This window comes from Pezoporus flaviventris, unplaced genomic scaffold, assembly GCF_033815535.1.
Source record: "Pezoporus flaviventris isolate CSIRO_AGI_PZ_B2104156 unplaced genomic scaffold, CSIRO_AGI_Pfla_v1 ptg000002l, whole genome shotgun sequence".
NCBI classification, from domain to species: Eukaryota; Metazoa; Chordata; class Aves; order Psittaciformes; family Psittacidae; genus Pezoporus; species Pezoporus flaviventris.
In genome coordinates, this window is record NW_026892550.1 from 61558398 (window position 1) to 61580481 (window position 22084).

A 22084-nucleotide genomic window follows, 5' to 3' on the forward strand; every position below is an offset into this window, starting at 1 on the left:
GAGTGCACTTGCACTGTTGAAAATTAAAATTTTCCTTGTTTTCTCAGTCTCCAGTGGTGTTTTGCATTTTCTTTCTGTGAATTTTATGGCTTAGCTATTGTTAGCTTGTTATGCTCTTGTTATTCTTTCTTTGCTATTCACCATCCACCTATTTTTTTTCTATATATTTCCTATTTGTTGGTACAATAAATAATCAAAATCTGCTACAGATTGCTGTGCTTTTTGTATTTGTTAGTCTTCCCTTAAAAGAAAACCCACCACAAATGATGACCGTAATATATAAACGAGAATCACAGTTTGTGGCTGTCTTTAGACTAGACATGATTTTGAAATCAGGGTGACACTACAATTTTCCCTTCCTCTTGATATCAGCAGTAAATAAACAGGCTGTCAGCATAGTTAACACAGGTTTTGAAGCAGTGGCAAAGTGCTAAGGCCGGCTGCTGGAAAGCTACTGTTATGAGAGCTATACTGTTATTGAAATGGTGGACAATTCTTTTGGAAAAATGCCCAGGAGCTGCCAGAGCTTTTATGTTGTCTGGATGTACTTCATTATTAAAGAAGGGATCAGATGATCCCTAAAAGTGCCTTTTTGACATGCACTCTCTTTGTATTATAAAGATGATCCTAGTTTTAAAAGCACAAATGTGATCCTACTTTGGCTGTTATGACTGCAACTTCCTCTCTTCTTTTTCTCTTGCAGGAGCTGACAAGTGCTTTGATGCATGTGAAACTACATCTTTTTGTCCAGATTTTCACACTTGTGTTCTTCCCAACAGCAATATGGCTCTTTCTTCAGCTATTATCAATCACACCTATAAATGAATGGCTTTTGAAAGGGTATGTTTAAGCATAATGGAGTGAAATATATTTGTATCTGTCTTCTTATAGGACTGCTTATCCTGCAGTAGGTGCTTTAAGACTTGTATTGTGAATGGATTTTGCTGGTTGATTTTGTGCTTCAGCTCTTTGCTGTCAAAAACATGGTACACACACAAGATTATCCTTTCAGGAACTGGTCTCATTTTTGGGAAGTTTGGTCAGTTAATTTCATCTGTGGGGAGCTTTCATTGGATTAGCTTTCTCTTTCATAAAGCACAGTTCAAGTGCTGTGCTGTGTCTCATTTTCTGTATGGAGGAAGGAAAAGGAGTGCTGAAGGAAAAAGAAAGAAAGTAAATTGATGCATAAATAAGTGACGTGTGTGTCACTTACTGGTGTTCAATTCTGGTTTTAGTCTTTATTGAATATCTCTTGCATGTGTCCAGATTGGGATTCAGTATCTGCTCCTAGCTAAATTGTGGGGGAAAGGGTGGGAAAAGAGAGAATGAAATTTCTGTAGGAGGAGAACTTTGAGGGGAGCAGAAGCTGTTACCATGAAAATAATGTGGTTTTGATCTTTGGTGTACTCTGCCAATGCATGCTTCCAAAGCTGTATTGATGGTGCAGTAGTGATAGATGCTATGAAAAAAAAAAAAAAAAGCTTTTTCACAATCAGGGGTCAATATGTGGTACCATGCAGTTACACTGGAATGTTTGAATGCAAAAATCAGTTGTTTTAGAAAGCTACTTAAAGAATCTCCATTGTTTCTTAGTGGTTGGTGAAACATTGCTTGGGGAGACTTCCCTGTCTTAAAAGTTCAATGGTAAAGCTGTTTATGTTCTACAAGGCCTAAACTTAAAAGAACATTTTGTTCCACTTTTAAGAAGCTTCTCCCGGTGTTCCACCACATGTGAAGTGATCCAAATAATACTGGGAAGGTGAAATTGAGATCATAGGATCATTTAAATGTTAGCACTGTTTTGCTTAACCCTATGTCAAGGAGGTAACAAGGTTGCTAAACAATGTCCATTGGCTTTTAGCTATATGTAGTAAGTTGTTCATTAAAGTTAAATTGTTGCAAAGTTTGTCCTGAGATAGATCAAAGGCATGGTTTTCCACAGTGAGCTAAAATTCCCTCCTAATCCATGAGATCTGTTTCTGAAGTGCAAAGTGCAAGAAAGTGTTTGGGTGGTTTTTTGTTCCTTGCAGCACTTCTCATTCCTTCTTTCCTATGACTCTTACACCACTTTGGTTCTTACTATTTAAGGGATAATCTGTGACATGGATGAGTGTATTTGAATATGTTTACATGCACATCTGTAAAACTGCATTTAAAACTACATGTGTATGTATCTTTTTAAAAAATAACCACTTGTATGTGTATCCTAAACGTGGAGCCTAAATCAGCCTCATTTTTCATGAAAGTGTGTCTGTATTTTACCAGTGAGCTAGTGTACTTCCAAATGTTTAAATTTTGCAGGCACTTGTTCCTTGAGTACTGTTTCTGTTTTGGCTGCATTTTATCTTCCAGTGCAGTAATTGCTATATTGAGATTTCATTTAAAGAATGCTCAGATTGAGGAGTTAAATGAAGGTGGGGCTTTTCTGTTGCGTGTGGGGTTTTTAAGTACCTTTTTGATAAATACTGCTGTTCAAGACATGCTCAGAGCAGCAGCCATTTTGTGGCTCTGAAGACATCCATTGCAAAGGGAGCCTTGTGGGAGCTGTACCTTCAGTGCTATGCAGGTGCAGAAAATACTAAGTTCTGTCCTCATTCTAGGATAACACATTTTAAGGCAGGTACTCTTACATTTCTATACGGGTGCCTGAAAGGAGTGAGGAGCGGATGCGAGGAACAGTCTGTGCCTTGGCTGCTCTTGCTAACCAGAAATTCATCCTAATTCCCCACAGCTGTAGCCTTTATTCCCTAGAAACACTGAAGTACCTTGATAAAAAATAGGGAGACAAGACAGGCTTTGGCAAAGTCACTTTCTCTGCATGCATGTTTAGCACAAATTGCAGGAGGAGCTAGTTCACAGTCTTCACAAAGGCCTGGAAAAAAAGGCATATGCTCCCAAGGGTGTCCAGCCTGAGCATCTTCTAAGTTAATTTTTTGTTAGCTAACTAGGTTTTGCATTGACAAAAGGTGCATAAGGCAGGCTATTAATATTTGCACAGATTAGCATATAGCATTTACAGCACAGGTGGTAAGGCACAAGATGCAAAGAGCTGGTGTAAGACATGGGTTTGGTAATTCCATACCTAAAATATAGGACTGTGGACCCTACTACTCAGTTGTCTGTAATGTTTCAGCAGAACAGGTATAATTTATTGCTCTTCAAAAAGTGTTTGGACCCCTGATATTAATGCTTATACCATGCCTGAACCACTGAAATGTTTCAATTTTGTTACCTGTAGTAATCTGTTGGCTATTCGAGGAATTTGTTTCCATACTGGTAGAATTGTGTGTAGTTGATACAAAGCAAGAAAAAAGTTCACAGGTGCATGTTCTGATACACCTGATTAAAAGTATTTCCATTTAGTGTGTACCAAGTTTTTTGTAGATTAATGTTTTCATATGAAGAATACTAAAAACTGTAGTTTGATAGTGATTTTAAGTTGTGGGTTTTTTTTAATTCCAAATGTATTATTTTAAAGTCATGAGGGTTCACAGAGATTGTATTATTAAATCTTTCGCTTATAGTGTGGAAAATCCCTGTCACCTGAGATGAATGCCCTTGCACACATTTCATACCTCTCTGGATAACTTTGAACTTAATCCACCCCTTATTAGTTCAGGTGAGAAGTTCTAGGAGCTGCCTGCCAAGAGACCACGCAGAGTCGCAGTCGATTTAAGGGGTGGACATCAAACTCATCATGTGTTTATCTACTGTATATTTTCATATATATTTGTAAACTTTTTCCTGTATTTCTTTTCAAGATAACCTTATCCTGCTAAGTGCTGACAACTCTCTGCTTTCATAGCTTATTCACTATAAGCTAAAGGTACTATGTAATTCCAAGGTGGTGCTTAGCATGTTGTGATTAGATTTATATATTGCTTGCATCGGTTGCCTCTTTCCTTTTCCACAGTGTCTGTAGCTGACAAACTGAATACCGTCATTGTCATTTACCTGTTTCTTCTGTTCAAGCTTTTTGTATTTTTGCAGCATATCAATTGCATTGTAATGTGCTCCCCATTGTTCCAGCCTGGTTGATTCTATGATTCTATGATTTAGCACTTCTGTTTGCTACACCTTTTTGACACTGCATTTCTTGGGGATGGACTAACACAGTTACAAGTGCAAAGGAGTTCACCACTAGTGATTGACTGTCCTGAACTAGAATATTGTCTTAAACTCCAGTACTTGAAAACACAGATTCCATGCTTTTTGGGGTTTTCTAGACTGTTTTATTCCATGCCTTACTGTTCCTTCTAAGTCAAAACACTTTCTCTCACAAACTCTATATTACTCAGCCCTAAATTTAATTGTAATATACTGTAGCATGTTCTTGTTTCTAAGTACACATTTGATACATCTAATTCTTGTAAAGCCAGTTTTATCAGACTGTCTTTGAAGACAAAGGAAAGCTCACCACTGTTTTTTCTTACTTTGCAACAGCATTTACTATATACATCAATAGTTTTGCTGCACAAACAATGGAAGAAATGACAGATAATAATAGTTTGTATTTTAGGCTTCTAAAATGCAGAAGAAAGCTTTTGATGTTTTGATTAATTGAAGTCAAGTGATTTTACTAGGGAGTGAAAACATGCATCAAAATTAAACATTTGATGGCTTTATAATGTTCAGGAAATAAAAAGCTGAACTGCATTATTTTTTTGCCTTTGCAAGAAAATAGGAACTTACATACTTTTTTTTTTTCCCAAATAGTTGCAGGTATCTCAAAACACACTACAAACTTATTACATCATGACACTTGGTGCAGTTATCTTTGTGACAGATGTATAGATATCTTTGGGATGGTAGATACAGTACTGCAGACAGGGGAAATGGAGTCACAGACAAGTTACGTGTTTGTGTTTTTAAATGGTGACATGACTCTTCACTGTGGTGGTTGGTAAGAGATGGCACAGAAATCCTGCCAGCTGGTGCAGGGCTGTAACTGTAACTCAAATTGTGTTGCACAGGTGATAAGATAATTTTTTTCTACTTGGCTACTTCATATTTTAAGGTTTGAGATTGTCTAGTGTTTGCATTGTGTGAGGAATGTAACAACTGTTTTTTGTTGTTTTCAGCTTGCAGACAGTTGGCTGCATGCCTCCTCCTGTGTCTTCTGCAGTAATTTTAACCAAAGCTGTTGGTGGAAATGAGGTGAGTTTTCATTTTGCTTTTGAATGTGTTTTTTTCTTTTTTTAACAGAAGTTCAAACAAATATTTGTTTATGAGGAGCTTGTCCAAAACACTGACTGCAATGTGATACTATTGTGCTTTGTAAAAATTCTGTAATTAAGGCTTGGGTATTGTGCTGATGTAAAAGGGAAGTAGTGATATGTTGTCTGCTGGCATTGGCCAAACTGAAAGAAACTGAGGTTCCTGAGGTGATAGAAAACATTCTGGTAGAAATTGGTGTTAGGAGATTTCTGTTTGTTGCTGCACTGTAATTCCCAATCCTGTAATGTTTGTATGCTGTGTACTGGTTACCTTGTAGACCAGCAGCTTTGTGGTGAAGACCTGCCTTTGCAGTGATTGCTTGAATGGTGTTTAGTATTAAAAGATCCTAATCAATGAGGTTGTTTCCTTTCCACCTGCTTTCTCAGAACTGCTGAAGGTGGATGAGACCTGGTAGGTGAGGAAGGGAGAGAATAACACTAAAAAAGATTGATTTTAAAGCTAGGTCTATTTAGATGCTGTTCTGGAGGGTTAGAGCCAAATCTGAATTCAGCCATATTGCTCCTGTGTGAGGTTGGGTGAGACACTTCAACTACATTTTTTAAATATGGCCATTAGTTGTGTACTTCTCATTTTATGAGTTCAGGCTCTTGGGACCGATTTAATGTCAGCTTTGAAAACACATGATAGCACTGAAATAGATTGAAGTTGTACTTTGTACTGACAAAGTGCTGTTTAATTGCTCTATCCTCTGAAGAGGACCCAAAGCATCTCAACTGAAGCATCTCTAATTACAGGCAGTCCTGATGCACATTGCTCTCTCCTGGTTTGCTACCTGAAAAGAGTCATAAAATTGTCTGATGGAGGTGCTGTGGAGTATTTAGTATAAAGGAACAATTCAGGTGCATAATAGTAATCAACAGAAAAATGAGATGTTTTCTAGTTACGATTTTAGATGTAGGTGCTGTAAATTATGCAGAGATGCCACACAGTGAACAGTGAGGATGAAATGGAGTACTTACTGAATGAGTGCTCTCTCAGTGTTAGCACTGTCTGTCCTATCCTTAGAACAAGGAAAAGATCATCTGGAAAAAAATATGGTGTGATTGGTTAGTTGAAGGCAATATCATACAGCATTTGTGTGCAGGAGGGAGAGAAATACTATAGTTTCTTGACCATTAGAGTTCACTTTTTTTAATTTTTTATGGTAGTTTTCTTCTGGGGTGGTGAGGGTGTGTGTATTTTATATCAGATGAAAACCAGAAACTTTCTGTCATATGAGGCTTGTGTAAGTAACTGCATAAAACCCTGAGCTTGAACCTCTGATTCTTCCGTACCAAACTGGTGTTGGAGGAATGTAAAAATGCATACCTTGTTAGTGATTTTTAAAGATAGTTGCGGTGAGCAGAGACAGAGTGAATTGAGAATTGGGTCTTGAGAATTGAGAGTCCTCAGTCAAGCTCTAGGAAGATATGCAAGAGAAACAGCCTTTAAACATGCTCAGTGTGTGGCAAATTTATTGCCAAACTTGAGCAAGCTTCCATTGCAAACATACTTTTGGAATTTGATGCTTCTCTGTCGTTCAGACTATTGTTAATTTTTCTTCTGAAGTATGGCAAATTGTATCCCTCAGGCTAGGGAAGAAGACCCCCTCGCATCTGTCCTCATCAAATTTCACCTAGCCATTACTGATAAATTTTTTCTTTCTGACATGAGCAGGACAAATCACTTTTCCCCATTTTTATTTAAATCCATTCTGATCTACAAAGAATTTAAACCTGGGAGTCAACTGGAAATACAAGTGATTGTACTGTGAGAGCATTTGTTCATAATAATGTCTCTTAAATGGCATTTGCCTCATCAAGCATGTATTCCTTACGTAGAGAAATTGATTTGTCTGAGGGTGTATCTATGCTGCGTAATGTAATATGAAGATAAATGAGCTTGCTCAGAAGCAATATAGTGAGGAAGCTCCACATGAACTAATTAGTCTGAGAAGTGTCCTGCTGCTCTAGAGCACAGGCATACCCTCAGTAAGTGCTCTGAAGACCTCTTTGGATTTCTTGAAGCACAGCACATGAGAGCCGTGGTAGTTGTGTGTTATGATGGTATAGAGGGTTTTAGGTTTTCTTTCTCTAAGTAGAAGTGACTGTTAAATGTCAGGTTGGACCTAGGTTATTTTCAAAGAAGTGTCAGGCATGGTAGAAGTAGTATTCACCTGGGCTGAGGAAACAAGGATTCTATTTTTAGCTCTGTCATTAACCTGTTGGGTAAAACAGTGGGATATTTTGTCTCTGGGGTTAGCAGTAATGGATCAGGGCAACTTTGTGAAGAGCTTAAAGATTACTGCTGAAAAACTTTATGTAAGAGCTATATTTTATTGTTCTGGGACAGGGTGATTAAGTATTTAGTCAAATACTTAGAGAGTCTACATTACTAGAAGCTATTTGGATGGGAGATTTTTGCTGCATATCAGTTGGAAAATTTGTTTGTGAGATAACAAAAGGAATACATTTTTTTAATCTTACAAGTATCTGTAGATGTTAACTGATAGATGCCTGAAGGCACAAAATAAAATGCTCTGCTTTTGTTGGCTAATGAAGGTGTGGTCATCAAAGCTGATACAAGAATTCTGATTCAACTGTGTTTGTCATTTTACAAGTTAGTGTGCTGGAGTTGTAAGTGCAAACACAGGTAAGATAAAAATACTTATTATTAAACTGTCAGTGTTTAATAGCAACTGTACAATTTAGCAGTGTTTGTTTTTGATGGTTCAAATGTGTGGTATATGAAAAAAGTGTATCTAAGTTTTGAAGTCCTCTTGATTTGTAAGAGCATAGCAGCCAAACAGTTACTCAAGAGTTGAAATGTAAAATTGTCCAAAGCAAAAATTTGTCTTCCTTCTTCCTATACATTGTTTGATCACCAACCCTGTGATCTATATCACTTTCAAATTTCTAGTCTTGGCATCTGTTAGGTGTGCCTTCCAAACGCTACCAGGTTAGCCATTGGTACTACTTTACAGTATGCCTGGTGGATGAGCCAGGTGGAGGCTGGTTTTGAAGTTTGGGACATTGCAGAGGAAATCAGTCTTTATCAAAATCCTTCAGCAGTAGCCTTCCATTAATAAGGGAAGACAATCAAGCCAGGTAGCGGCTTTTTCTTGCTGTATCCCCTGCATTAGATTGGGGAGAAGCATTATACTTGGAAGCCAAAAGGCTTCCAAGTCTTTCAGTGTTTGAGGGGGAAAACTTACATCTTCGCTTAGCTCTGATGATTGGTGGCTTGTTTTAGGGGACTGGAAAGAGCCTTCTTCACACGTCATAGGAATTATGGGAGGGTGGCAATCTCTGCAGCTTTATAAGAAAGAAATGAAAAACTAGCCAAAGAAATAATAGTACTGAAAACCAGTAGGAGATTTTTATGGGTGAATTGGTTTTGGTTTTTGGTTTTGTTTTTTTTTTTTGCCGCAGTCCGTGGAGCAGAATGGTGTTGGTAGTAGCAGAGTGGAAGAACAAAAGATTCTAGCTGCAAGGAGAATAATGGATTGACCAGCTTACTGCCAGTCCTGCTTTTTACATGAGACTGGAGACAGACTTTTCAAATCTCATTTCCTTACATATTGCCATTAATGGCAGTGGTAGCAGCAGAGGTGTTTAGCTGTTCAAGACAGTATTTCTGTACTGCCTCAGTGTAACTTGTGTACCAGTAGTGATATAGGTACCATGTTTCAAAATAGCCTGATAAGCAGCACTGTAAAATATTTACCTGTAGTTGTTGGAAGAAGGTACAGTAAAAATTAAAACTCCTTTCCAAAGATTCAGACAAGCTAGGAGCTGCTGTTATTCTGTCCAGAGGGGTTTTGGCAGATGAGAGATATAAGCAGTGGGGAGAAAAACCTCTCTGTGCTCTCTGAAAATCTTGTACAGGAAGATGATTTATGTCTTTTCTTCTGGTGGAAGTAGCTGTTCTTGGTGAGATGAGCAGAAATACAACTTGTTTAGTAGGGCTACAAATTCACACCTATTGACTCTGTGACCCATTCTTCAATTCCTCTCCATGGTCTATGTATGTGTGCTTTGTTTTCTCGCCTGTCTTTCAACTCTTGCTTCTTCTTTCTGTTTCTCCCTCTTCATCCTAGTTTTCCATCATTGTTCTTGTGATCTCTTCCTATATGATGTTACTTTCATTAACCCTGCAAACAACTTTCTAAAATAGCTTATTCCTAGCTTTTGTCACAAACACATTTAGTTCATTAACAAAGCCAGTTTCAAGTAGTGAATTTAATTAGAAGCATATGAAGCCCTACGTGAACAAAAAAAGTGTTCATATGTACACTGGCAAAAAAATAAGGAGGAATCGCCATGAGAAATCAGAATCTATTTTGGCGATACTTTTTCAATTAAGCAGTTGTTTCTGTCATCAGTAGCATTTACAAAGTCTCTTGATTCATGAAGATGACAGTCCATGTAGTTAAAAAATCTTGGAATCAAAACCAGGAGGCCTCACTTCTGTTCTTTGCTCTTGTTGAGTGTGAATGGTCAGGATTTTAATGACATTGCAATGTCTGAGAGCATGGAAGGTTTTTATGTCTTTATTTTTTTTTCTCAAAAAGTCTTGTAGTTTTTCATTGAAATTATACATTTCTGCAAGAGAGAGAGAAATAAATATGTCAGCATTTCAAGGTGCTCTAAAGACAAACCGATTAAAAGCTTAGAGATCTCAGACAGAAATGCTGTAGAGACGCCAGATATTACTGTAAAGTATTCAGACAGCAAATGTCATATTCTCCTTAAGAATCAAAGTAATGAAGAGAAGAGGTTGAAAATTAGATCTGTAAGCTTATTATCAGTTTGGGAGCAAAAACAATTTGCGATGACTTTTATGGAAGCTTAATGACATATTTTGAAAAGTGTAACATAACAGGCAAGAGCTGTGATGGAATTGTACAGATAAATCATGGCAGACAGTTCATTTTATTGAAGAATACTTTGGCTATTTTGCTATCATGCACGACAAAACCATTGAGGGTGGCTTTTTGTTCAGTTAAGCTGTCACTTGTACAAAACCACTTAATCAATGTGCTGTTTTATTTTTTTGCAACTTTCATGTGGATCTGCTATGCCTTTTGTATAACAAGGTGTTGCTTATGCAAGAAAAGATAATAGAAAATAGATCATAATGAGGAAAGCTAGGGGAGTATTTACAAAATAAGATACAAAGGAGTTCTAGTATTGATTTTTAGATTTGCTTTCTGAAGCAGATGTAGAACATAAAACTGATTTTGTAAGGTCCACAGGGAGATCAGTAACATTTTGCCAACAAATTGTATGCAATAGTTTTAACTGATATTTTAATATAAAGAATATATGAGTATTTACTGAGAAATGAGCACTGGGAAATCCTTCTGTTTGTGAGCAGTGGAGTTTTTTTAAGTAAAAACAAAAATGTGAACCCTAATACGACTGTAAAGTCACAGGAAAGATATTGATTTCTCTAAAACTAAAGTTCTTTGAACTGTGTATACATGTACATTAACCTTTAAAAACAAAACAAAATAAAATGAATAAAAAGTACAAGCTCTAATGGTTTGTGATTCGTACACTGATTCACCAGTGTACCAGGGGTATTTACCTTTGGAAGGTAACGAACATGTCATGATGTTTAGTTATCTTCTGTAAAATTGTTCTTCTCTAAATATGTCAGAATTTACAGTGATGTTGTGTAAAATGTGATTTCTAAATTGCACTCAAAATATTCATAGTTTTAGGTTTTGTTTATGAAAGGGTAATTTCATTCTATTAAATTTGGTACTGTAAAAAGAAAAAGCCTATCATGAAAATGTGGTGGGTTTTCTTCTCTTTTTGTTTTGTTTTGTTTCTCAAGTAATAAACTTTGTCTGCCCACGCAGATCAAATAGTTCTAAATGAAAATGTAACTAATTCTACCATTAGATATACACTGAAGTCTCTACGAAATGTATGTGGGTGTCAGAGGACAAATTTAGGGAAGATGTCTGTACTTCACATGTACAAATATAAAGAATTAACTGTGTAAGTGTAAGCCTTGTATGGACATAGGAGCTGCTGTGCTATTAAATTCACTCTATTCTAGTATTACAGTCTAATTTTTTATGTATCCTAAGAGTTTACTTTTCTTTTATCATTACTGTGCTTTGAGCAGATGGTTTTTATTGAACTATTTATTGATACTTAGGGGTTTTTCCTCCCCTGAGTGGTGAGTGCATTTTATGTCCATCAATGCATAGGAGTAGCCCAAATTATTACTTACAATATGAATTTCATAACTACAATGTGTCCCAGTCATGCAGCTCCATTAGATATCTGTAGCGTTCCTCATCGTCTTCTCAAGTCTTGTATAACCCAAAGCAACTGTGGTTTCTTCTGTTGGTTTGTTTTTTTCCCCCTCTATCACTGTTCTTCTTTATCACCAGTATTTCTAATACAGATCCACTACCTGAACAGTTCAGAATTCACAGGATTTTCACAAGCAGTCAGCTCTGCTCTTCTTTGAGTGGAAGCAAGTTCAGGCTAACAGTGAGGCTTCTGAAATCCTCATTTTCAAGCACTTTACCTCCAAACTCCTTAGTTTATATGAGGTTTCAAATTCTCCCAGCACCTTTGAAAAGCAGCTGATTTATGAACCTAAGTTGTCAGTGTTTGAGTTAGACTTGTGATAAAATATTTTTTCCCTGGCTGCCAGTGCCTCTACATGGCTTATAAGGTGTCCAGTGGAAAAAGACCCTTTTGCATTCTTGGGATTAGGGAAGCGCAAAAAATATATTAAATCTCTGAACTGCACAACTTTATGCACTCTAAGATGTATGACACAGAATTTGCAGCCTTATGCATGTTCATCCTCCCTAAATCTGGGATTCTTGTAGCAGGTCTGCCATAATTTAGGAAGTTATGAAATTGCCTGTTTAAATTATGCTAAGCTGCTTGGGCTGTGGCTGGAAACTACCTGGAATCATCATAGCCTTATGTTTTTACAGGTGTGTTTGCCCAACTGTCCTAGATCCGACATTGTAACCAGAATGTTTTCAGAGGCTTTACTGTTGCTGTTCTACAGTGCTTGGGCTGGGGAGATCAGTTTTTTGTCTGCTGTGGGATATTCAGTGACCCTGAAAGCTGTTTGTGGCATAAAGAAGTCAGGGCAGAAGAAGTCTTGCTCTCATGCTTGACAAAAATGGCCTTTTAAAGCAAGATGGTTTTGTATTTGTCTTGGTCTGCAGGTTTATTCAGTGTAAAGTTGCAGTGTGCAAGAGCAGGAAGTACTGAACAAAATGCATTGCGTTTGCAAAGCAAGCATTTATAACTGTTTGAACAAATCAGTAATACTTCTGTTAAAATATTTGCAGAGTGGAGGATCTACTGCCCCTCTAAAATTCAGCTTCTGTATTCTCTGCTGCTTGATCTTATGGCTTTTTGAAAGAAAGATTACATTTATTTTACTAGTGAAGGAAGTGTTACCCACTTGGTAACTGTTCTTGGAGAACAGTGAAGATTCGAAATACTATTTTGAAGGTAACAGTTTCAAAAAGTTGTAAGTGGTTTGTTTGCAGTGGAGTGTTTTATGCTGTCTTAGTTCCACTGAATGCCTGGGCGATGCCAGCATTCACTGTGTTATGGGCATTTTCTAATGGCTTTCTTTTAGTAGAGCAGTGCAGTTTGCTGGCACTGAAACCTAGCAACATGTAACGTTCTGATTCTGCTGTCCCTCACCTGGCTTTCAGAGCAAAAATATTAATTTTAATAGTGAGTATTTGATCATTGCATATTACGATTTGTGTTAAGTCACTGATAGAGCAGAACAGAAACTATCCAGCTTTGTCTGTTGTTTGTAGGTGGTTTATTTTTTTTGCCATGAACAAGAAAGATGGTTCCTTCTGTTCATGTGTTCACCTGTTTCTGTCAACCTGGATCTTCTTGCACAGAGGGGTACTACTGCAAATGGTTTAACATGGCTGTTGGTGGCCCCAGCGTTGTGACTGGGCATGAAAACATGTATTTGTAAAACCAGCAAAAGCTAATAGGCAACAGTATTGATTGTAAAAAAAAAAAAAAAAAAAAAAAAAAAATTCAATATTTTTTTTTCAATGAAGAACATTTGTGCAAAGCATTCCTGAAATTTTGAACCCTGAACAAGTACTATTTACTGGTATTGACTGTAGAAAAATCCAAATTGAATGTGTCTATTGAGAAGACAGAGTGCCCTTTAGGAATATCTTTAGTGGATTTAGTCAAGGAATAGCATTACTGTTCTTGAAATGTTCAAGTTCTAAACACTGACTTATAAAGAGATCATGCTACGTTGTTTCTCCTTTCTTAAATTCGCCTTTTGTGTGTTAAAATCCAAGCTTCAGACAATTTACATTTTGTTTCTATCCAAGCATTTTCTTACCTGGTGTGAATATATTTGCTTAGTGGCTAATATTAATATCTGGGAAAGAAAGCAATAAGGCTTGCAAATTCAGTATTTCTATAATATATTTTCTTTAGGTCTCTTTTTGGGTGTGCAGTGTTAAGTCCTGATTTGTGGAAATCACATCTGTAAAACATGAAGCAGGATTTTCTGTTAGAATAATGATTATCTTTAAATTTCATTCTTTTTCAAGGAAATTAAATTGATTTTATTATCCTTTTTTCATCATTATGATTATGAAAGAAGATTGTGAAGGTTTTGTCTTCTAAGTTGTCAAATGATTATATTCAGTACATGCTAAGAAAAAGTGTCTTGTATTCAATGAGGAAAGCCTTATCTGAGTGACGAGACAGAAGAAATGTCTAAATTCCTTTATTTATAAAAAAATAAACAAGCCTAAGTTTATTTAAAATATTTTTGTAGAACTTATATGGGCAGATGGGATGTTTCAGAATTGTTTGCAGTTTATATTTTTCTGTTAAAATTTTTGTTCATTTTTTAGAGCATTTGACAAAAAGTGTGGAGATCAGTAGAGCAGCAGATTTTCTCTGATTTCGAAGCATTATTTAGGCTCCAGTTTCTGGAAATACTGGCCTGTCACAGAGTCTGAAAACAGCAAGCTGCTGGTAAACTGTTTCTGGATGTGTTGAAAAAAAGCCACATGCCTCCTGGGAACCCTTTTTCAAACATGCAGTCCCTACAGCTGAGTGCTTTCCTGCTCAGTGAGGGTATTTGCAGGTGTTCCCTTGTGCATGTGGCTTTTTCTGTCTGCAGTCCATTACTACTGCTGCCACTTCTAAACTAATAAGGATGGAGGGGAAACAGTAGTACTCAGAGTAGCTGTAGCAGAGGCTTAAACTCTTGTACTCACATAGAAAGTCTCTAAGAGAAGATGGTAGTGTTTGGGAAACTTTGAGGGGCAGGAGACTGGGAAAGTGGTATTAAGATGTTCACTTTACTGTAGGTGCCCTGAAAGCACAATAGCCCCTGATTATTCATCTGTGTGATGGGGCAGAAGTTTTACCTTTAAATACCATCTTTACCAATCCATTGAGTACCTCATCATATACATCCCCACTGCAAGCTGTGTTTCCAGACTGTTTGCTTCTGTGGCATTTCAGGTCCCCGCACCACCCTCAGCCTGACCTCTCAAGGTCTGTGCTGTCTGCCTGTGAATCCTGCCCTGCCTCAGGCCCTTGTATGCATCCCCAGGGAGTTAGCTCCAACAGCCTCGCCATTAAGTGAGACAGTGTGAAGCAGTGACAAAGTGGGAACTGGTAGGCGACACAGTTGTGCTTAGCTGTATGTTGTGTTTCATTAGTGTGCACTGAACATTGTGAGGCAGTAGCTGTGTACTTTTTGGCTATAGCTACAAGCCAGTGCTTGAATTTAGGGTAAATGTTTCTGAAGCAGTTTTCCCCAAGATTCAGGGGAACAAAAAACTTCCCGTATACTGAGGTAGATATAGGAGTTCAGACTTCATCTGTTTATTTTTAACAATAAAGGAATGTTTAGTTAGAAATACATGAGCAAACAAAGAAGCTAAGACACTGCTGATCAGCTAAGAAGTCACCAGCCATAGACTAGCAGGTAGTCTAATGCAGTAATTCTGGTAATGATGTGGCACATAAACTAAAAAGACTGTGTTTGGACTTCATTATGTTTGAGCTGGAAAGTCCAGAGCAACAGTGTATTTCTCCAAATTACTTTGCCAATTTACATATGAAATTTTGAACCTTCCTGTTCTAGCAGGTATTGTGGATTATTAGAGCAAGACTCCCAAAACACTGTATTTCTAGTGTGTGGATGACTTTGTTTATCTAGACTTTTTTGTTATTATATTTTGTAATGATCCATATTAATTTTGTTTGTTGATATTATTGCAAAATGTCTGTAATGTATATGGGGATGTATACTTTGATGCATACTGTGTGAGTGTTTCAGCTCTGACTGCATATCCAAAACCTCTTGAAAGGAAATCTCAATGAGCCCCATGGGGCAAAGTAAATTATTACACGTGGTGAACTCTTAAGTCATAGACCAAGGTCATGGCAGTGAGAGTGTATTTCAAAAAGGTTTTATCTGTGCTTGGAAAGCAAATGAAATCTCTCATCATTAACTTTAGAATTATAGTTATAAGAGGATTTTCACTAGAGGTGAAAGATCAAGTTCATGGCGAACATAATGGAGTCTGAAAAGTTATTTCTCAGACATAATAGTGAGGCATGAAACATTCTCTGAGGTTTTTACATTATCGATGGGGAGTTTACAGCCTTTCATCTGGATACTGAAGTTCAGAATCATTGTAATTGCTGTCTATTGTGGCTTTATTTCCACCTTTTTTAGATTAAAATAAACTCTTTTGGTAATTATGACAACTTTTAGAAAAAAATCCTATCTTCTCAGCTCTGTCAGTCTCTGTCATAGCATACAGGCAATACTTTCCTTAGTTAATAACAGTATTCCTATAGAAATGTAGTTTATTAAACCTGAGTGATCTTCAGTCCTTAATGAATTAATCAAAGCACATCTTCATGCAGTGAATGGTGTCTCTGTCCTTATTTCATGTAAACCAGAAAGATGTTGAAGGGAAACAAGAGTGGAAAAGCATCTGTAGACCTAAGGTTTTTAGTGACCCAGACTATTATCCTGTCAGTGGAAATGGATATTCATGTGTCTGTTTATTCAACAGACTTTTACATTTTGCTTGATTTTGCATGTGTGCATGTATGCATTGCAGTGGTATCAATGAGCAAAAGAAATCTGCTTGATAGTAGAGTCTGAACTCTGTGCCTGCATCTTTGGAATGGTTTTGCTAATATCCCTGCCAATAACAGCACTTGCTTGTTTGCAGAGTTTACAGTGCTCAGTCTGTTTGCTTATAGAAGTGTTGAAATTTGCCAGTGATATGATACATTTAAAAGCAGAGTATTAAACAACTGTTGGCAAAAATTAATCCCTTCATACTTGTGCTTTCACTATCATGAAGGTTATTACATTTATGGGAAAGTTCCAGTTGTGGTTTTATTTGGAGGAGTCTGTTTAGTCCTGTTTTCCTGTCACTTCTTGGTAAGATTTAAGATTTTGGTGTTTTGTTTTCTTAAATCCTTCCACCTACTTGAAGAAGAGGTATTTGTTAAAAGGTTCATTTGTTGTCTGAGTTACAGCTACAAATAACAAGTCCAGACATATTTTTGGCAAGTGATATTTTCATTTCTTTGACAATATAAAAAAAGCCCCTAATTCTCCAGTAAGAAGGTTTATAACTGGAACTAGAGAAAGTCAGCTGTAATAGTGGCTATCAGGTTTCGTTCTACTTAAAGTACTTTGTTTCAAAATCAGTGTGTTTTTAGGGAAGCTTTTCATGTATTCCATATATGTGATTTCTTAAAAGTCCTATGATTTTTAACCTATGATAGGTTGCCTGTAATTCCAGAAATGACAACATTAAAGTGGACATAGAATTTCAGTTCTGATCTATGGATGTATTTTACGCTTCTGTTTTAAAATGGCATGTGATCATGCAATTTAGAAAATATATCCTGCAACATTTTGTTCTGTAATATTAATGTCATATGTGTTATTTCAGAAATACTTGCTGTACTTTCATTATCCAAATGGTCTAGAATATCTGTATTGAGTGAGCCTTTCTGTACAGGTTATGTTCTCTAAGGTGTGTATTTTAATAATTTAGTCAACGGCCTTTCTTACAAGCAATCAGCAGTGCAGCCTCTATTGTACAGTCGTGAGGGATTTCTTTTTCTAAGCACAGTCACAAAGATCTCTGACCTATTGATACTAGGATGTTTTTTCTATTCGTACCTTCCATGCTGATGACTTCTGCACGGCTTGATTCCCTGTAATGTGTGATCTGAGAAACTCGGAACAATAGATGTTATTTGTAAGTATGGAATACACAGAAAAATATGCAGTGTTGTAAAGTGCTGTCCTCAAATCCCTTCTGAAAATGAGTCATTCTGGGGCATCTCTGTTTCATAACAAGTCTGCTGTCACGACCCCTTGAGTAACAAATGCCTGTATTGCTACATTTGGTTTTTTGAACCTTCCTGATACACCCAGTAGATAAAACTCAAAAGTAGTCATCTTCTGCAAATAATAAGAAAATACCTACCTTGTAACCTTAATTTCTTTTAGTTGATTTGTTTGCATTTTCTTTTTCTTTATGGTATTACATTGAAATGAATTCAGTTTTATGGGTAACAGTTTTTGTCTCTTTTTAGATGTACATACATTCAGAACAGTAACCTCTATGCTACTGATTTACTTTGGTTTATGTAAATATGAAATCCTAGTACATAATGATGCTTTATGTCCCCACGTAGTTTGTGAGTCTGACAGCTGAGCTCTCTAAGTTATGAACAGGATCGAGACATGCATTTTTGTCTTCAGAATGTGTAAAATGTCTTTCTTACTGTCTTAGCAGTATAGTTATGCTTACCGTCCTCCTAACTCTTCCCCTCTCTGGTATTTGTGCATAATATAAGTCACTGTGCCCATTGTGTAAGCATCCTGTCATGTCTGTAAGTGATCACACTGATTTTAATTTCCCTCCTCTTTCTAATCATCAGCCAGTTCCAGCATGTTGTTATCTTCTTTACTAATACAAAACCATGTTGAAATCTGCAGTAGTGTTACATTTCCCAGGCTGCCTTAGTAGCAGTCAGTGTTTCTAAATCGCAAGACATTATTTCAGTCAGGTGAATCACTTGTTATACTAACTTATCAGTATCTTGTGAAGTAGATGGCTCATTTAGCAGTACTTCCAGCAAGTTGTGTTCCTTGTATCTTTATCAGCAGTTGTAGGTTTTTTGTTTGTTTTGTGGGTTGTGAGAGGAAGGAGTGTCTTTTCTTACTCTAATAATTTTTTTGCAACCTAATGCACGTCTGCCATACAACAGATTTTAAGGAGATTACCTGTCTTTCAGGTTTCACCTTCCTTCTAAACTGTGTGATGGGAGGCAATGGAAAATTTCATTTTGTCAGGTTATTTCCTCCTGTAGAGCATACTGTAATAGGCTGAGACTATTCTGAGCTCTCTCTCTTCTTAGATGTTTTTACAAAACTAGAAGTAGTTGATTTTTGTTTTCCTTCTAATTAGCACATGCCAGCTGCTACCAACAAAAGAAAACCTGTGCTGCTGGTGAGGGTACCTGGGAACTTGGGTATGATTCTTCTTTATGCTAGTATAAATCAGACATTTTTCTGTTCAAATCAAAGCAATGGGCGGGATAACTGTAGGTAAGAGTCACAAATGAAAATCTGGTCTATACAATTTGTAGCAGATGGATTCCAGAAGCAGTAATTGGTCCTAGCTGGCATCCTTACACTAAAGTGTTTAGTTGATATAAAATGCTAAGTAGATACATAAATAAGTACAGTACTGCATTTTTGTCCACTGTATTCTCATGATAATTACTGTCTTTTGAAAATACAGTCTTTGTTTCAAATAAATGAAACTGTGCCTGTAAACTTAAAATAGAGGAGTGAAGACAAGTATCAGTATTGTTTGCACTGTAAATTATTCTAAACATGGAGCTTTAAATGTGAGTTTAAGTGTATGTCATTATCTTGAAGTTACAGTAATCATGCTTATCTTTGTTTAGGAAGTGTGTTCATTGTGAAACATCACTAAGCTTTCCCTCCGCTATATCCTTATGTAGATATTTAGGGAGTATAAAGTAATTTTATTAGCTGATGAGCTATTTAATTACAAGATAAGAAACAGAGCTTTGCTCTGTGGAGGAAATGTGGAGTTCTTCCATGTGCATTCAGAAGCCTATTTCCTCCGGCCTTCACTGGAGGTAAAGGCAACTTCCAAACCTGGAAGAATTTAATCAAAGTAGCTTATAGATGTTTTCTCCTGGGTTTGTTTACACATAAAGAAATAAAATATTTAAATCATGAAGATCTGCTTATTATACATATAGGCAGCAGTGAAATAGAAAGATATACTGTTAGGTGCCCTAGAGTAGGAAAGAAGTAAGATGTAATATGCATCTTGTTGTATAAAAGATGTGTGTGTATATATATATATATTATATACAAGGCTTGTATATACAGCCTTTCCATATATATATGTTAAAATTGGGACTCCTAGTTAGAGTTTAGTTCTTGGGCAGAATTAAATGGTTCTGTGGTGAGATCAATGCTTGAACTGTGTGTCATTTAAAATATTGTTCATTAACTCTTTTGAGTATAGACTAGGTTCTTGGAGGAGTTTCAGATGTTGTTCAAGGTGTTGTTATTAATGTCTGAAATGGCTTTTCCTCTCCTACTGTAAAGGCAGATAAATGGGAGCTACTCCATTCCATTTCCAAATTATGAGAAGTGTTAACATGGATTTTGTTTGAAGACCTTTTTTTCTCTGGAGTTTGTTTTCATATTTGATTTACCTTTGTATGGATGTGTTGGCATTCCTTTCATGTTACAGTGCTTGCTTCTTCCAGCTGTTAAAAGTTTTGGAGAATGGCTGTGGGGAGTTTTATTTACTGTTAGAAAACCTCACTGAATAGCTGTAATTTCATAATAGGTAATGTAAGGCAGTGTTAGTTACCAGTGTTTGGATATCCATAGAACGTAAATCAATACTTAGAGTAAACAGAAGAGTATTTATGTTCTCATGTGTTGGCTTATTTGCTGTTGGAGTCCTGGTGATGGCATATGGCTTTGAAAATAAGTCTGTAATATGTATATCTAAGCTGTAACTGTCATATTTAAGACACTCATACAAAAATGTTCTTTTAGACAAGGTGAGAAATGCTTGTTAGAACCTATATCTATATCCCATGTATATTTCTATCTTTAATATGTAAGAATTAGTGTGGGGTTTATTTGCTTTATTGACTAACTGCTTATTTTCTGTGTATTTTGTAAAGTACATCTTACATGTTCATATGTGGAGTATTTCTTTTTTGCTGATTTAAAAGGAGTAGGGGGAAAAGTAAGTGTGTGGAATGCACCATTCAAATTCTATGGCAAGTGACAACAGAGGGTATATAATTAAGCTTGTACAGTGCATAAAATACCAAAATTAAAATTCTGCCTACTTTTGACTTAATTTTTTGGTGTTACTTGTATTAATGCCATCTCCACTGAAACAGTCGTGCTATTTTTTAAACACATTAGTTTGACCTGTTCTACCTTGCAATGCTTTTCTTGTTACACTGCACTCTGTATTGTTCTGCAGTAGATGACGTATTAATAAATAAATGTGAGTTTTTAGTGTGGAATATTTTATGACTTTTTTGATTCTGTTGCGTAAAGGTGCATAGCTGCTTACAAGCTGCAGTAGTCACAGAAGTCCTTAATTAAACTGTAACAAGTTGCTATTATAGCAGAGTTTTCAAGAGAAGTATTTGTTGAGCATGTGTTGTATGCAAAGAGCATACAAAACAGTTTATGTTGTCCTGGGGCTGCTGGTATTTAAAAATTGAATTATTTGGAATAACCCACATTGATTCTAACAACATACCTGCTTGGTGAGAAAACAAAGGAGAATTTGCTTGAATCATACTCAGAAAAAAATTCCATAGCATCTTTCTGAATCTCTGAACTATGCTGAGCTGTTCAGGAGGGTATGTTTACTGTTGATATGATGTAACTAAAGCTAGTGAAGCACAGGTTCTTTTTGTCTTGATCTAGCTTTTTACAGTGCATTAGGAAACTGCTAAAATACAGTGGGGTAACTTTTATTATTGTTTCTCCTACCGAGAGTGGAATGTTGTGGCTGGAAGAAAGGAGGATAGCTGTGGTGTGAGAAATAGGAAGAAAAAGGAAGTAGGATGATCTGTAACAGCATGATCCCTAGTAAAGTTTAGCACACGATTTTCAAACTGCTTCTGTCTGTAGCACTTCTTAACAGTTCTGACAGGGATTTGTTTTCTTTGGGAGCTGGTGTGATACAGCAGATTAGTCAGAGGTTTCTCCAAAGCTTTGTTTTGAATACTTTGAAAATACCCTGAAATGAGGGAAAGTTAAATCACACAGGTCTGCCCTTAGAAAAGGATTAGAATCTGAATGTATTTAGCATCCATTTTTTTTAAGTTGCTCTTGCCAATGGAAGGGAAGAAAAGGCGTGGTGGTTGATTTGAAACAAAAAGGACAGCCACACAGAACTTATCTCTTCCTTACTGCTGTTATTATGTGCCACCCCTGGGTTTTAAAAAAAATGCTGATTGGAATTACATGGCTGGGAAAATGTTCATAGTATGGGTGTGCTTACTGCCCTCAGAAAAATACATGTGATTTTTATTTCTTCCAGGTCTAAGTGTCCTGGTTCTTTCTGTTACCAATTGTAGGCAGTAAGTGTGCATTGGGAACACCTAGGGTATAGGAGCACTGCTGCAGGAACAATGCAGGAACATCCATATATAGGAAAAGGGCCTTTTGTAACAGTTCTTGTTCAGCTGCCAGTGTCACATCTGATTTAATCTATAGTGGTTTG

General features: G+C 36.7%; 1 protein-coding gene across 17 annotated transcripts in view; it reads left to right on the top strand.

Moving 5' to 3' along the window:
* The window catches only part of SLC10A7 (solute carrier family 10 member 7), a 143457-nt gene that overhangs the window by 8388 nt on the left and 112985 nt on the right, over nucleotides 1-22084 (top strand). For 8 of the 17 annotated variants that reach the window (XM_061441199.1, XM_061441191.1, XM_061441178.1 and 5 more), the window contains 2 exons: nucleotides 704-840; nucleotides 5082-5157. In XM_061441199.1, coding sequence (XP_061297183.1) covers nucleotides 704-840; nucleotides 5082-5157 — 213 coding nt within the window. Of the gene's footprint in view, nucleotides 1-703; nucleotides 841-5081; nucleotides 5158-18739; nucleotides 18870-22084 lie in introns of those variants that run through there. The other 9 variants (XR_009741267.1, XR_009741268.1, XR_009741263.1 and 6 more) reach the window with 2 other exon arrangements.